The sequence below is a fragment of the Polypterus senegalus genome, chromosome 13 (genome assembly GCF_016835505.1).
Source record: "Polypterus senegalus isolate Bchr_013 chromosome 13, ASM1683550v1, whole genome shotgun sequence".
Taxonomy (NCBI): Eukaryota; Metazoa; Chordata; class Cladistia; order Polypteriformes; family Polypteridae; genus Polypterus; species Polypterus senegalus.
The window spans coordinates 96,254,014-96,269,361 of record NC_053166.1 but is presented as its reverse complement, the minus strand read 5'-3'; the positions used below and the strand labels follow the sequence as shown (position 1 = coordinate 96,269,361).

The following is a 15,348-nucleotide window of genomic DNA, read 5'->3' as shown; positions in this document are numbered from 1 at the left end:
GTTTTTGCTCCTGGGAATCTACAAATCCCCAGAGGTTTACGTCATCCATAAAACTAAAAAACTGTGCCATACTGGCAACAGTTTTATCTATATCATTTAAATAACATAGTGGCAATCCCAGCATTGATGCCTGTGACAAGAAACTACTAATCTCATTCAACTCATGGAAAGGTCCTTGTACCATAACACACTATTGTTTGCATTTAACCTGATTCTGTACCCAGCTATTACCTTTTCTCTATTGTAGTTTGAGAACTGGTGGCTTCTCATGAGAATTCAAGTCAAACAAGATAAAAATTTAATTAAAATCTGAAACAGTAAAAAGTATAAAGTGACTCTGTAGCAAGTTAAAGTGATTGAACTATTGAACTGAAATGCAAAATGACAAAAACATACATTAAGATTGCTCTTTATTGCTATTCTTTTATGTGTCTTTTCAGCCTGCAAGGGGCATGGTGGACGTGTATACCTGTGCTGAAGAAAACTGAATCATTTGAACTGAAAACAGCTTGTGAAGACCTGCATATAGCTACAGTAATTCTCTCTCAATCTTAAGTTATCAGTACAGCATACCCTTAAGAGGTTTGCCATTATCATTGTAATTAAATATTGTGCTTTGCACAATAAACTCATAAATTAATTTCAAAAGGTTAAGAGAAAAGTGAAAACAGATATTTACATATATGTGAATATCTTTTTTTTGCTTCCATAAATATTCAGAGACCAAAACTGCAAATCTATACATTTTCAGAGTTAATATTTCTTATGCTAACTATTTCACAGAGGATTAAACTAAGCTGTTTTGCAGACTTCTACTTGTTTTTATTGTGATATTAAGGGAAATTTAACATCTGAGCAACCACAGTTTTTATTAAAATATCAAAGTGTATAGTACACAGCCAGAGTGTGACTTAAGCAGTTTCTGAAATTATCCTGTTACCATCTTAATGGTGCCATTAAAGTTTCTTTGTAATGCTGGAATTACTCTATAGTTGTGTCGTTCCTTTGTCTGTTGGAAAACCGATGCAATTTTGAAATACTAATCTCTAAAGAGAATAAACTAGTGATGGGTTAGTTAAATTAATTACATATGATAGCCACTGGCATACACGTGGGCATGGTAGACAGATTATGGGCTTGAATACTTGTATTTCCACGCCAGACAGGGGATTGGTGCTGCCCTTTAACTCTTTCTCCTTTTACCCGGCAGACTAACAGAAGAACCAGTATCCAAAGCTTTCTTCCAGTTCCCAGAAGTCTCCACCTATCATTTCCTCTTTCATGGCACCAGATCCCACCTCTTAATGACATCACTTCTGGCTCCAAGACTACACCCATCTTTGACACAATATCAATATTTCTTAATAAGAAACTGCATTTTGAAACAGTAACATGGAAACAAAAAAATGAAGATACAAACTTAGAAAACCAAACTGGCCAAATGTCAGTATGGGAGAGACAGAATTTATCAGCTGTAACAATTTTTCAAACTTTGGCAGGGATAAGGAATGATTACAGACATTAAATTATCCAATATAATTTTCGTTTTCTTTCTCAGACCAACATATTTTGATTGTGACAACAAGCAGCCCACCACTCAATTTCCTGCAGCATTTCATGATTTATTTCTTGAATTCTGCACATGACATAAGGAGGACTTTTAAATGAATTAATGTTCACAAGGCATCTGGGTTCAGATTTATAAATCTTGCATATACAGTGGTGTGAAAAACTATTTGCCCCTTCCTGATTTCTTATTCTTTTGCATGTTTGTCACACAAAATGTTTCTGATCATCAAACACATTTAACCATTAGTCAAATATAACACAAGTAAACACAAAATGCAGTTTTTAAATGATGGTTTTTATTATTTAGGGAGAAAAAAAATCCAAACCTACATGGCCCTGTGTGAAAAAGTACTTGCCCCTTTGTTAAAAAATAACCTAACTGTGGTGTATCACACCTGAGTTCAATTTCCGTAGCCACCCCCAGGCCTGATTACTGCCACACCTGTTTCAATCAAGAAATCACTTAAATAGGAGCTGCCTGACACAGTGAAGTAGACCAAAAGCACCTCAAAAGCTAGACATCATGCCAAGATCCAAAGAAATTCAGGAACAAATGAGAACAGAAGTAATTGAGATCTATCAGTCTGGTAAAGGTTATAAAGCCATTTCTAAAGCTTTGGGACTCCAGCGAACCACAGTGAGAGCCATTTTCCACAAATGGCAAAAACATGGAACAGTGGTGAACCTTCCCAGGAGTGGCCGGCCGACCAAAATTACCCCAAAAGCGCAGAGACGACTCATCGGAGAGGTCACAAAAGACCTCAGGACAACATCTAAAGAACTGCAGGCCTCACTTGCCTCAATTAAAGTCAGTGTTCACGACTCCACCATAAGAAAGAGACTGGGCAAAAACGGCCTGCATGGCAAATTTCCAAGACGCAAACCACTGTTAAGCAAAAGAACATTAGGGCTCGTCTCAATTTTGCTAAGAAACATCTCAATGATTGCCAAGACTTTTGGGAAAATACCTTGTGGACTGATGAGACAAATGTTGAACTTTTTGGAAGGCAAATGTCCAGTTACATCTGGCGTAAAAGGAACACAGCATTTCAGAAAAAGAACATCATACCAACAGTAAAATATAGTGGTGGTAGTGTGATGGTCTGGGGTTGTTTTGCTGCTTCAGGACCTGGAAGGCTTGCTGTGATAGGTGGAACCATGAATTCTACTGTCTACCAAAAAATCCTGAAGGAGAATATCCGGCCATCTATTCGTCAACTCAAGCTGAAGCGATCTTGGGTGCTGCAACAGGACAATGACCCAAAACACACCAGCAAATCCACCTCTGAATGGCTGAAGAAAAACAAAATGAAGACTTTGGAGTGGCCTAGTCAACGTCCTGACCTGAATCCAATTGAGATGCTATGGCATGACCTTAAAAAGGCGGTTCATGCTAGAAAACCCTAAAATAAAGCTGAATTACAACAATTCTGCAAAGATGAGTGGGCCAAAATTCCTCCAGAGCGCTGTAAAGACTCATTGCAAGTTATCGCAAGCGCTTGATTGCAGTTATTGCTGCTAAGGGTGGCCCAACCAGTTATTAGGTTCAGGGGCAATTACTTTTCACACAGGGCCATGTAGGTTTGGATTTTTTTCTCCCTAAATAATAAAAAACATCATTTAAAAACTGCATTTTGTGTTTACTTGTGTTATATTTGACTAATGGTTAAATGTGTTTGATGATCAGAAACATTTTGTGTGACAAACATGCAAAAGAATAAGAAATCAGGAAGGGGGCAAATAGTTTTTCACACCACTGTACATAAAAAAATGCCCAGAATGTGCACACATAACTTTCTACACTACGGTCGAGATTTGCAAAAAAAACTTGACAGGACAATTTGCATATACTTATGGCAGCTCTGACCCATCAGTATGCAACATTTGCACATTATTACATCCAGTCCCATATTCAATTTATATCATCTTGACATCCTATTGTACCAGTAAAGCTTCCCAGCAAACTCCTCAATTTAGGACTTAGTGCCAGCCTCTGCAATTTTATATTGGACTTGCTGACCAAAGTATTCAGCATGTGGGCATTGGCAATATCACATCCTTCATCTTGGCCCTCAAGATAGGCAATCCACAAAGTAGAGTGTTGATTCCACTACTGTATTACTGGTTTACCTCTATCTGTGTGGCTAGATGCAGCTCCAAGTCTATCATTAGATTTACTGATGAAACCAAAACCATAAGCCTTATTACCAACAATAACAGGACAGCTGTTCTCACAACCATTTACTGGTCCACAGTGGAGTCCACTTTCACTGGCTGCACTGCAGAGTGTAGTGAGGCCGGCACAGAATACAAGGGGGAACCCCCCAAAAAAACTGAATTATCTTCTGGAGGATGGGCCCCTTTTATGCTTCCCCCCACTAGGTAAATATTCTCAAAACCTTTCTACATCAGTGTGCCAACTGGCATTGTTGAGAGGTGCAGCGTTCAGCATCAGTGAATTTTTTTTGATGACCCTTTCAATGCATTTGCCTATTTTGTGATGACTGATTTACACAAACAACGTGCAGCAGTGAATTTATTTTGCCTGTTAGGGGAAAATGCAGCAGAAATAGTTGTTATGCTACAGGTAGTGAAATGGTCAACCAAAGATTTTATCTGGAAGTTTTGAAAAGGTTGCATTAGGCTTTGTGGAAGAAACTTCCCCCATTGTGGCAAACAGGTGACTGGTTCTTCCTTAATTACATCATGATAATGCAGCTGCCCACACCATACTGAATGTTCAGCAGTTTTGACCAAAAATGACATGACTTCCATTCATCACCCTCCCTGTTCACCTGGGGCCTCATGTATAAACGGTGCGTACGCACAGAAATGTTGCGTAAGAACTTTTCCACGTTCAAATCGCGATGTATAAAACCTACACTTGGCGTAAAGCCACGCACTTTTCCACGGTACCTCATGCCTTGTCGTACGCAAGTTCTCCGCTCGGTTTTGCAGACTGGCGGCACCCAGCGTCAAAGCAATGCTACTGTTCTTGTGTGATTACTCATTATTTTCATGACGCGGCTTTATAAATACACAGAAACTAACCGCATATTGTTTATTAGTGTAATGCATCTGATTGTAATTAACTCGTAACAATATAATGGTCCAGGGAACAGCCATAGTATTCCAAATGCCATAACTGCTTTAGCGTTGTTACTCTCACTTCTTCTTCTTCTTCTTCTTCTTCTTCTTCTTTCAGCTCCTCCCGTTAGGAGTTGCCACAGCGGATCATCTTTTTCCATATTTCTCTCACTGCACCACTCAGAGTATTTATATCACTGTATCTGAGTGTGAATCACAGCAGCAGCTGATCGGAAAGAGAATTATCGGTATACGGCATTAAGCACACACTGTCTCTGCCACGGCAAAACGTTTCAAAGCCTTTCCTGTACGGACCTCGCGGTTCAAAACAGTTTAATCCCAAGAACTTTAAATGCAGCCAATCAAGTGCTCCTTGTAGAACTGTTTGTACTTATAAGTACAATCACCCCACTGTAAACTTGCACTATAGTTATAATATCGCACAACCTGAGCCACTTTATAAAGCGCTTATTTACATATGATGACGATATCATTTTTAAGGTGAAATGCAGCAAAATATGTTTGTTAAATTATACAGATAAAACTTTAACTTCATTTAAATAATCTATATTCTTCACTGGGAGTGTCTTTAAGGATAGAATAATTAAACATGTACTACGAAGATATTTCAATGTTCTTTAAACGTTTTGAAGAATCGGCGCTAAGCTTACAGATGGCTTAACTTCTATTACAGAGCTGATTTTATGGCGATCGGTTACTTCGGGAAAGAAAAGCACTGACTTCAGTGACGGCTACGCCAATATATATTGAATATGAAACAGAAAGATAAAATAACAACACAGCTAAAAACGCAGCGAAAAATTTCGGCAAAAGTTAAATGCTTATGTCATGAGCACAAGGCGGCTAGTGTCTGCAACATATGTGGCCATCCACCGTGCATAAGATACTTTACTGACATTGGCGGGCGAAGGAGCCAGCCACTGATTCTTCCTCTGCCCAGTGCCACCACAAGCTTAGAGCCACCCCTGAATACTGCTGCAATAAATTATTTCATCGAAGTAAATAATGTTTATTAACGTGCTTTAACTCCTATCATCATGAAAATGACATCACGTATACATCTCAGTATTTTAGTTATTCAGAGAGCTGTAATATCACGAATGTAATGGATTCTGTGTCCAGTTGGAGGAAGAGAGCCGGTTTAAGAAACAAGTAGTGATTCACACACATAGAGCACATAGAAAATCAAATACAAAACAAAGCATTTAACGTGCTACTTTAATTACGATGTGATTTTAGAAACTGGTTAATTAAACAATTTTAAGATGAATTTTATGATGTTCTACTTTAATGACAAAATAAACTACGTGATTAAAGTGGAAATGTCGAGATTGAAGTGGACATTTCGTGCTTTTTCCCCACCGTGTGGCTTTTTTCTCTGTACCCTAATAAGCTTTCATATGACACTCAGACAGTGGGCTTACAACTCAGCTTTCCACGGCGACTTTGATATGTGACTTCTTTTTTATTTCCGGCACTGTGCGATTTTGTGGATGTGAGCTTTCATGTTTCTCCAACACGCTATGCCACTCGATCAACTTCCTTTTGTTGATTATACCACGGCTTATTTGAACAAATAGTATGTTTTTCCTTTGCCTCCACTTGGTATTCTCTGAAATTCTTATGTTTCCCCCCGTGCTTTTCCCATTGTCTTTTCACAGAAGGCTGCGCTTAAGGGCAATTTATATTGATTTGCATATTCAAATAGGCGTAATTCTGGGAGGATTTGGGGCATTACATAATGCGCATGCACGAGCGTTAGTTTTCACGCTGATAGGGATTTATGTAGTGGAAGAACGTGGAAGTTGGAGTACGCACAGATTCCTGCATCTGGATTTTTCTGTGTGTAAGCACATTTTGGCTTTTGTGCTTACGCCATGTTATAGTGCGAGTTCTACGCACGGTGTTATACATGAGGCCCCTGATCTGCCCCATGTGACTATTTATTTTTTTGTTTTCCTGGATGAAAAAAATCCTCAAAGGGAAACATTTTGCCAATTTAGAAGAGGTGAAACAAAAAGCAGCAGAAGGCCTAAAAGGGATCATAATCGAGGAGTTCCAAAACTCTTCTGAGCAGTGTATTGTTCTTTGAAGGTGACTGAAGTGTGAAAATGCATTTAGGGGTGTGGTCCTGGTCAAGAATATCTCCTGAACTCCAAACTGAATGTCAGAATGGGAAAGAAAGGTGATTTAAGCAATTTTGAGCGTGGCATGGTTGTTGGTGCCAGACGGGCCAGTCTGAGTATTTCACAATCTGCTCAGTTACTGAGATTTTCACGCACAACCATTTCTAGGGTTTACAAAGAATGGTGTGAAAAGGGAAAAACATCCAGTATGCGGCAGTCCTGTGGGCGAAAACGCCTTGTTGATGCTAGAGGTCAGAGAAGAATGGGCCGACTGATTCAAGCTGATAGAAGAGCAAATTTGACTGAAATAACCACTCATTACAACCGAGGTATGCAGCAAAGCATTTGTGAAGCCACAACACGCACAACCTTGAGGCGGATGGGCTACAACAGCAGAAGACCCCACCGGGTACCACTCATCTCCACTACAAATAGGAAAAAGAGGCTACAATTTGCACGAGCTCACCAAAATTGGACAGTTAAAGACTGGAAAAATGTTGCCTGGTCTGATGAGTCTCGATTTCTTTTGAGACATTCAAATGGTAGAGTCAGAATTTGGCGTAAACAGAATGAGAACATGGATCCATCATGCCTTGTTACCACTGTGCAGGCTGGTGGTGGTGGTGTAATGGTGTGGGAGATGTTTTCTTGGCACACTTTAGGTCCCTTAGTGCCAATTGGGCATCGTTTAAATGCCACGCGCTACCTGAGCATTGTTTCTGACCATGTCCATCCCTTCATGACCACCATGTACCCATCCTTTGATGGCTACTTCCATAAGGATAATGCACCATGTGACAAAGCTCAAATCATTTAAAATTGGTTTCTTGAACATGACAATGAGTTCACTGTACTAAAATGGCCCCCACAGTCACCAGATCTCAACCCAATAGAGCATCTTTGGAATGTGGTGGAACGGGAGCTTCGTGCCCTGGATGTGCATCCCACAAATCTCCATCAACTGCAAGATGCTATCCTATCAATATGGGCCAACATTTCTAAAGAATGCTTTCAGCATCTTGTTGAATCAATGCCACGTAAAATTAAGGCAGTTCTGAAGGCGAAAGGGGGTCAAACACCGTATTAATATGGTGTTCCTAATAATCCTTTAGGTGAGTGTATATAATTGCAAGCATATATTAGACACTGTAGACAGATAGACAAATATATATATACTAGACATTAAGCCCGTTACAATAATGGGCCCTAGAACAGTAGTGCATAAACATTAGTAGGAACAGTCTATATTAAATGGAAAGGGACCTTGACCTTATTCTGTTTCTTGTCTTAATTTTTTTTTTTTGTCAAAAATATTTTTGCAAGAAGCCTAAAGTAAAATAATAATAAAAATAAAATAGAAACGTATATGACAATACAGTAAGTGTAATTAATATTGCCTTAGTGTAAAACTTTGTAACAATCTGTAAGACACAATATCTGAAGAAGATATTTAGGTAAAATTTTCTATTTTGTTACCTCATTAAATTTTTCTGTACAATTTCATTATAGACAACATTTCTTGTAAATATTCTGTCTGAGTTTGGCAACAGTTTGCTTTGTTCAGGACCATCTACAACCTTGACAACAACATGTGGAAAACTTCTAACTCTTGATAATGCAACATATAACTGACCGTGGCTGAATACTGGTTCTGGCAAGCAAATGACAACTTTTTCTAAGGTTTGCTGTTCTGAGTCTTTCTCTTTTAGCGTTTTTCTGACGGTCATTTTCTTTTTCTTCAATCAATCTATGTGCTCGTATTTTTCTTTGCCTTTCAGCCTTTCTTTTGTTGATGTTTACTTGTTGAGCTGACCATTCTTCCAGGAGATGTTGCTTTTATAGGATTTGATTGTCTGTGTCTTTTGTCCTACTTGACGTGTCCTTTTTTTTGCGTGGCATGTTGTTAGTATATACGTCCGTAATATTTTCTCTTACAGTAATACTGGCTTGTATGTGGCTGTAATATGCGTCACTGTATTGTGTGTCTTTAATTTTCTCTCGCAGTAATACTGGTTTGTATTTCCGTAAAATGCCTGTAATTTTCTCTGACAGTAATACTGGCTTTGATGTCCGTAATATGACTTTAATTTTCTGTCACAACAGTGGGCAATCAGCAGAGTGTCCCCAGCAACTGATGTAACGTGTGGCATGTAGCTGATAATCGTGCCTGTGGCTTCTCCCCAGCAAGTACTGTTTAGTTCCCCAGCAAGTATTATAATCTGTGCTGGCGTGCAGCTGATTATTGTATGTGTGGCGTCTCCCCAGCTACGGATTTTATGTGGGCGGCCGCGACTACCCAATCAGCACTCTCTCCAGCAATGGTGTCCTTAATTTCTTATCATGCGCGGCCATGGCAAGGCCATTCACTGTGTGTTCAGCTTCCAGTGTGTGTGCTTTATTTGCTTATCATGCGTGGCAGCGGCTAGGCCATTCACTGTGTGCCCAGCTTCGAGTGTGTGTGTGTCCACGGTGCCATGTGCATGGGCGGGGCACAGTGCGATGCATGGCGCGGCCCGCGCATGCGCACTTCACCAGAAGACACACACGCACACACGGACACCTGGACGCACACAGGGGTTTTATTAAAGAGGATATATATATATATATATATAGTAAAATGAATAGCCTTGACACACGTAAAAAGGTTTGGGGCAGCTACCCATATATTGCCCCTGGCTGCAAAAGGGTTTGAATGCAGCACTCGTGTGCACTATTTTGAGTTCTCCACTGAACTGACTAGTGGAGGAAAGATGGCAGCTTTATAAGCCGAAAGGCGGAAGTGATGTCATCTGGTCGGAACTGGAACTGACTTCAGTCTATGGGGCCGGAACTGGAACTGTGTTTTTGCATCAGGCAGGTTTTCTAATTTTTGGCCTGTAAAGATAACAGAGGTTGGTTTAGTGCACCCTGCCACCCCCTGGCCTGGTGTGTAATTACCTCCACTACGTCCACTCAGCTCACTCCTAATCGCACGTGTGTGACAATATATATATATATATATAGATATATATATAGATATAGATATATACAGTGCATCCGGAAAGTATTTACAGTGCATCATTTTTTCCACATTTTGTTATGTTACAGCCTTATTCCGAAATGGATTAAATTCATTTTTTTCCTCAGAATTCTACACACAACACCCCATAATGACAACGTGAAAAAAGTTTACTTGAGATTTTTGCAAATTTATTAAAAATAAAAAAAACTTGAGAAAGCACATGTACATAAGTATTCACAGCCTTTGCCATGAAGCTCAAAATTGAGCGCAGGTGTCTCCTGTTTCCCATGATCATCCTTGAGATGTTTCTGCAGCTTAATTGGAGTCCACCTGTGGTAAATTCAGTTGATTGGATATGATTTGGAAAGGCACACACCTGTCTATATAAGGTCCCACAGTTGACAGTTCATGTCAGAGCACAAACCAAGCATGAAGTCAAAGGAATTGTCTGTAGTCCTCCGAGACAGTATTGTCTCGAGGCACAAATCTGGGGATGGTTACAGAAAAATTTCTGCTGCTTTGAAGGTCCCAATGAGCACAGTGGCCTCCATCATCCGTAAGTAGAAGAAGCTTGAAACCACCAGGACTCTTCCTAGACCTGGCCGGCCATCTGAACTGAGCGATCAGGGGAGAAGGGCCTTAGTCAGGGAGGTGACCAAGAACCCAATGGTCACTCTGTCAGAGCTCCAGAGGTCCTCTGTGGAGAGAGGATAACCTTCCAAAAGGACAACCATTTCTGCAACAATCCACCAATCAGGCCTGTATGGTAGAGTGGCCAGACGAAAGCCACTCCTTATGAAAAGGCACATGGCAGCCCGTCAGGAGCTTGCCAAAAGGCACCTGAAGGACTCTCAGATCGTGAGAAACAAAATTCTCTGGTCTGATGAGACAAAGATTGAACTCTTTAGTGTAAATGCCAGGCGTCACGTGTCTGTGGACCGATGATTCCCATCCAGCCTGATGGAGCTTGAGAGGTGCTGCAAAGAAGAATGGGCGAAACTGGCCAAGGATAGGTGTGCCAAGCTTGTGGCATCATATTCAAAAAGACTTGAGGCTGTAATTGCTGCCAAAGGTGCATCGACAAAGTATTGAGCAAAGGCTGTGAATACTTATGTACATGTGATTTCTCAGTTTTTTATTTTTAATAAATTTGCAAAAACCTCAAGTAAACTTTTTTCACATTGTCATTATGGGGTGTTGTGTGTAGAATTCTGAGGAAAAAAATGAATTTAATCCATTTTGGAATAAGGCTGTAACATAACAAAATGTGGAAAAAGTGATGCGCTGTGAATACTTTCGGATGCACTGTATATAATATATATATATATATATATATATATATATATATATATATATATATATATATATATATATATCTATTGTCACAAAAGCCACAAAGAGTCATAGAAAGGTTTGGGGCAGCCACCCGTGTAATTTGGTTTCCTGGTTGCAAATCATTTCTTTCAATGATCGCAGTGCTGTGCACAAAACCTAGTCCAAAACAGAACTGAGGGAATAGGGAAAAGGTGGAGGCTTTTATAGGGGAAGACTGGAAGAGAAGTCAAAGGGGTCAGGCTCATGAAGGTCTTCTGCCATTGGTGCGAGCCCAGACGTGACATCACAGGGGCCAGAGCCAACAAGGTTTCCATCCATTGACTTGGTCCCGGAAGTGACGTCAGGAGGACCAGATGGAATCGACCGAGAATGGTCTGCAGGCAAGGGAGAAAAAGAGTCAGTGCATGTCTTTGAACTGCCCTTACTCAAGCCCTTTAGTTGCCTCCCATGCACACCTCTATATGAGGTGTGATCAAAAGGTAAGTTGAATGTTTTATGAAAGAAACGGTTATTGCAGTAAAAGATTTACAACTACTAGTCACCCTCAAAATACTCTCCACCAATTCAAACTCTTTTAGGACCACCCCCCAATGGGATGATGTGCCAAAGCGCAACTGCCGTGTCTATAGAAGGCTGCTTGTCCGTCGCTGAGGCAACTGCAGGTTCGCAGCACAGCAGCATAGTACCATGAAGACAACTATGAGATGATCGCGGTTGTGCTATAACCTCCTGTCACCGATGGATGATGCAAGGAACATTATAAATGCAAGGAACAGTATAACTTGGCCAGTGACCTGACTCGACTATGCCAGTTTATTGTGTCTGTGTATGGGAGAGTGGCAGCTCCTGCTGCAATAAATAACCCTGCTGTGCTTTTTTCAAGTGGAAAAAACTGGTTTTCCTAAAGTGCTGAGACTCAGCCTTGTTTTTGGGGTGCAAGACAGTGACTCACGTGTCACAATATATATAAAATGCTAAGTATATATTAAATATTTGTATTTTTAGCAACTGTGTTCTGAACGTGTTCTGAGTAGACACATAAGGATGAATCTCATTGTCCATATTGATAAACTTGATTTGTCTTGACTGATAAAATTTTTATTCTTTGCACAGTGCTTTTCTTCATAACAATAGTAAATATGCTGTAAAATTTAATTTGCCAAACAGTTCATAGTAATAAGTCATGTTGCTGACTGTAAAAATAAATGACACCAAGTAATGTTGGTTGAAACCATTAATTGTCAACAAATGTTACTTTGAGTGTATTGTTTATTTTTATCCTCTAATATGGCAACAAAGTTATGCAAGATGAACGGAGTGTCATGTACTTCTGTACAGTATGGCATCATACATCAGTGTGTTAAAAAATTCGAAGACCTGTGAAAATCAGACTCCCTTGTGCTTTAAGCACATGTGCAGAGCTTTCAAAATAACTAGTGCTGCAGGAAACAAATATTTAAAGGGGCCACAGCTTATTTCATGATACATTTTCACATAGCAGTAGCAATACTGCCTTACCTGAATACCATCCGTTTGTCACCAGTAGGTTACAGAAGATCAAACAATAAGAACTGCTAAGTGCCATGTCAATGAAATTGCTTTTAAAAATATTGTTTCTTAATGGCATTACAGCTGAACAGGACTGCTTTCTTGTCATTAAGGTAAAACAATTTTTACATGATCAGCTTTATTTTTTATTTGCTGGAAAGCTAATTATAAGCAGAATTGGGGTGATTGAAAAGCATCTTCCACAAAGTACCATTTGTAAAATTAATGGACTGAAAGAAAAAAAGCAAATGTACATGTGGGTATGAGTATGTGTGTTCATATCTTTGTTTCAAATGCATTTTTCTTTTGCTATTCTCTCCTATATTCTGTACTTGTGTAATACAATATGTTGCATTGTAAACGTTATGCTTCTGCATTGTTAAGCACCTAACTAATCTTTCGGGAAAGCATCCCGTCTAAATGGAGTGATCAAATTTAATTAATAAATTTCAGTACAAGACTGTCAACTATATTACTAAGCTAAACTCTTCTGAATTTTATAGATGTTCATCTTTAATGCTACTGCTTTATCCCCAAAAGTGTTACTACCATTGTAAAAAAAATGATAACAGGTTGGGGAGAAGCTGTGATCCTGTCTAATGTGCACAAAAATAAAAAGACAGATTGAAAAGAAAGATTACAGTGGACGTTAGGTGTCCTTCAGTGCTTCTCTCTCAAGCTAAAGGTCTGACTTTGGCCTCTGCTGTGAAGTTTCATTCTCTTTGTCTCTAGTCCAGAAATGAATATTAAATTCTACAAATGCTTTTCTTTAAATAGTCCTTTGGGTGTAAGAGGTGGAACCTTGGAGCAAAGCCAAGAGGGATGTCAGCAGTCATCATTGGACATGTCTTCTTGTCTGCAGGTAAGAAAACACAGGCTGTTAGCTGGTGTCATTGCACTTGCCTTAATATCTAGGATCTAGGATCTAGGAACTACAGGCGGATGTGAGCGTTTGTCAGTGGTCAGTCAACAAGATGAACTCCCATCGCAGAAGGTAAGACCTTAACTGCATACTGGCTCATTTGATGTCAAAAACCTTTCTCTCTAGTTCTGCATACCTTCCCTCTTGGTCCCACAGTTTCTGGCTCTGGTACATAATGGGGTACAGCTCTCGGCCGTCATCTGAGCCATCTATCTGGAAGACAAATAGGAAATAGAAATTAGGTGTTTATACAGTCATGGCTGAAATTATCGGCACCCCTCGAATTTTCCCAGAAAATGCACAATTTCTCCCAGAAAATTGTTGCAATTACAAATGTTTTGGTATACACATGTTTATTTCCTTTATGTACATTGGAACAACACAAAAAACAGAAAAAAAGCCAATCTGACATCATGTCATATAGAACTCCAAAAATGGGCCGGATAAAATGTGGAGAAATGAGACCAAGGTAGAGCTTTTTGGTATAGCTCATCTTTCTACTGTTTACTGTTTATGAGGTCTACAAAGAAAAGAACACAGTACCTACAGTTAAACATGGTGGAGGTTCTAAGATGTTTTGGGGATGTTTTGCTGCCTCTGGCACTGGATGCCTTGACTGTGTGCAAGATATCATGAAATATGAAGACTACCAAAAGATATTGGGCCGCAATGTAGGGCCCAGTGTCAGAAAGCTGGGTCTGCATCAGAGGTCATGGGTGTTCAAGCAGGACAATGACCCCAAACATACCACTAAAAGCACCCAGAAATGGTTGAAGACAAAGCGCTGGAGAGTTCTGAAGTGGCCAGCAATGAGTCCGGATCTAAATCCGATCGAACACTTAACAACAACAACAACATTTATTTATATAGCACATTTTCATACAAACAGTAGCTCAAAGTGCTTTACATATTAAAGAATAGAAAAATGAAAGACACAATTATAAAACAAAATAAATCAACATTAACATCGAATAAGAGTAAGGTTCAATGGCCAGGGGACAGAAAAACAAAAACTCCAGACGGCTGGAGAAAAATAAAATCTGTAGGGATTCCAGACCATGAGACCGCCCAGTCCCCTCTGGGCATTCTACCTAATATAAATGAAACAGTCCTCTTTGGATTTAGGGTTCTCACGGAAGGGCTTGATGATGATGATGGTCACGTAGACTTCTGCCTTTTAATCCGTCCATCATTGTTGGAGCATCATGAAGCTTTGAGTAGGTGGAGGTGGCAAAGAAACCGGAAAAAGAAACAGAAAAGAGAGTAGGGGTCAGTACCGATTTTAGAGCCACCATGAATAGTTATTATGATGAATTGAACATACAGAGTATCAGGATTAAGTTAAATTACGATTAAAATGAAGTTATAAAAAGGCCATGTTAAAGTAATGTGTTTTCAGCAGTGTTTTAAAGTGCTCTACTGTATCAGCCTGGCGAATTCCTATTGGCAGGCTATTCCAGATTTTAGGTGCATAACAGCAGAAGGCCGCCTCACCACTTCTTTTAAGTTTTGTTCTTGGAATTCTAAGGAGACACTCATTTGAGGATCTGAGGTTACGATTTGGAATATAAGGTGTCAGACATTCCGATATATAAGATGGGGAGATTATTTAAGGCTTTATAAACCATAAGCAGAATTTTAAAGTCAATCTGAATGACACAGGTAACCAGTGTAGTGACATCAAAACTGGAGAAATGTGTTCGGATTTTCTTTTCCCAGTTAGGATTCTAGCAGCTGCA

General features: G+C 39.7%; 1 protein-coding gene across 2 annotated transcripts in view; it reads left to right on the top strand.

Moving 5' to 3' along the window:
* The window catches only part of aspdh (aspartate dehydrogenase domain containing), a 68,569-nt gene extending 67,222 nt beyond the window's left edge, over positions 1-1,347 (top strand). The window contains exons 8-9 of one of the 2 annotated variants that reach the window (XR_005636302.1): positions 441-534; positions 1,211-1,347. Coding sequence is in view for 1 of the 2 variants with exons in the window: in XM_039776075.1 (XP_039632009.1) it covers positions 441-478 (38 nt within the window). In the remaining variant the exon portion in view is untranslated. Of the gene's footprint in view, positions 1-440; positions 990-1,210 lie in introns of those variants that run through there. The other variant, XM_039776075.1, reaches the window with a different exon arrangement.
* Positions 1,348-15,348: the final 14,001 nt, after the last annotated feature.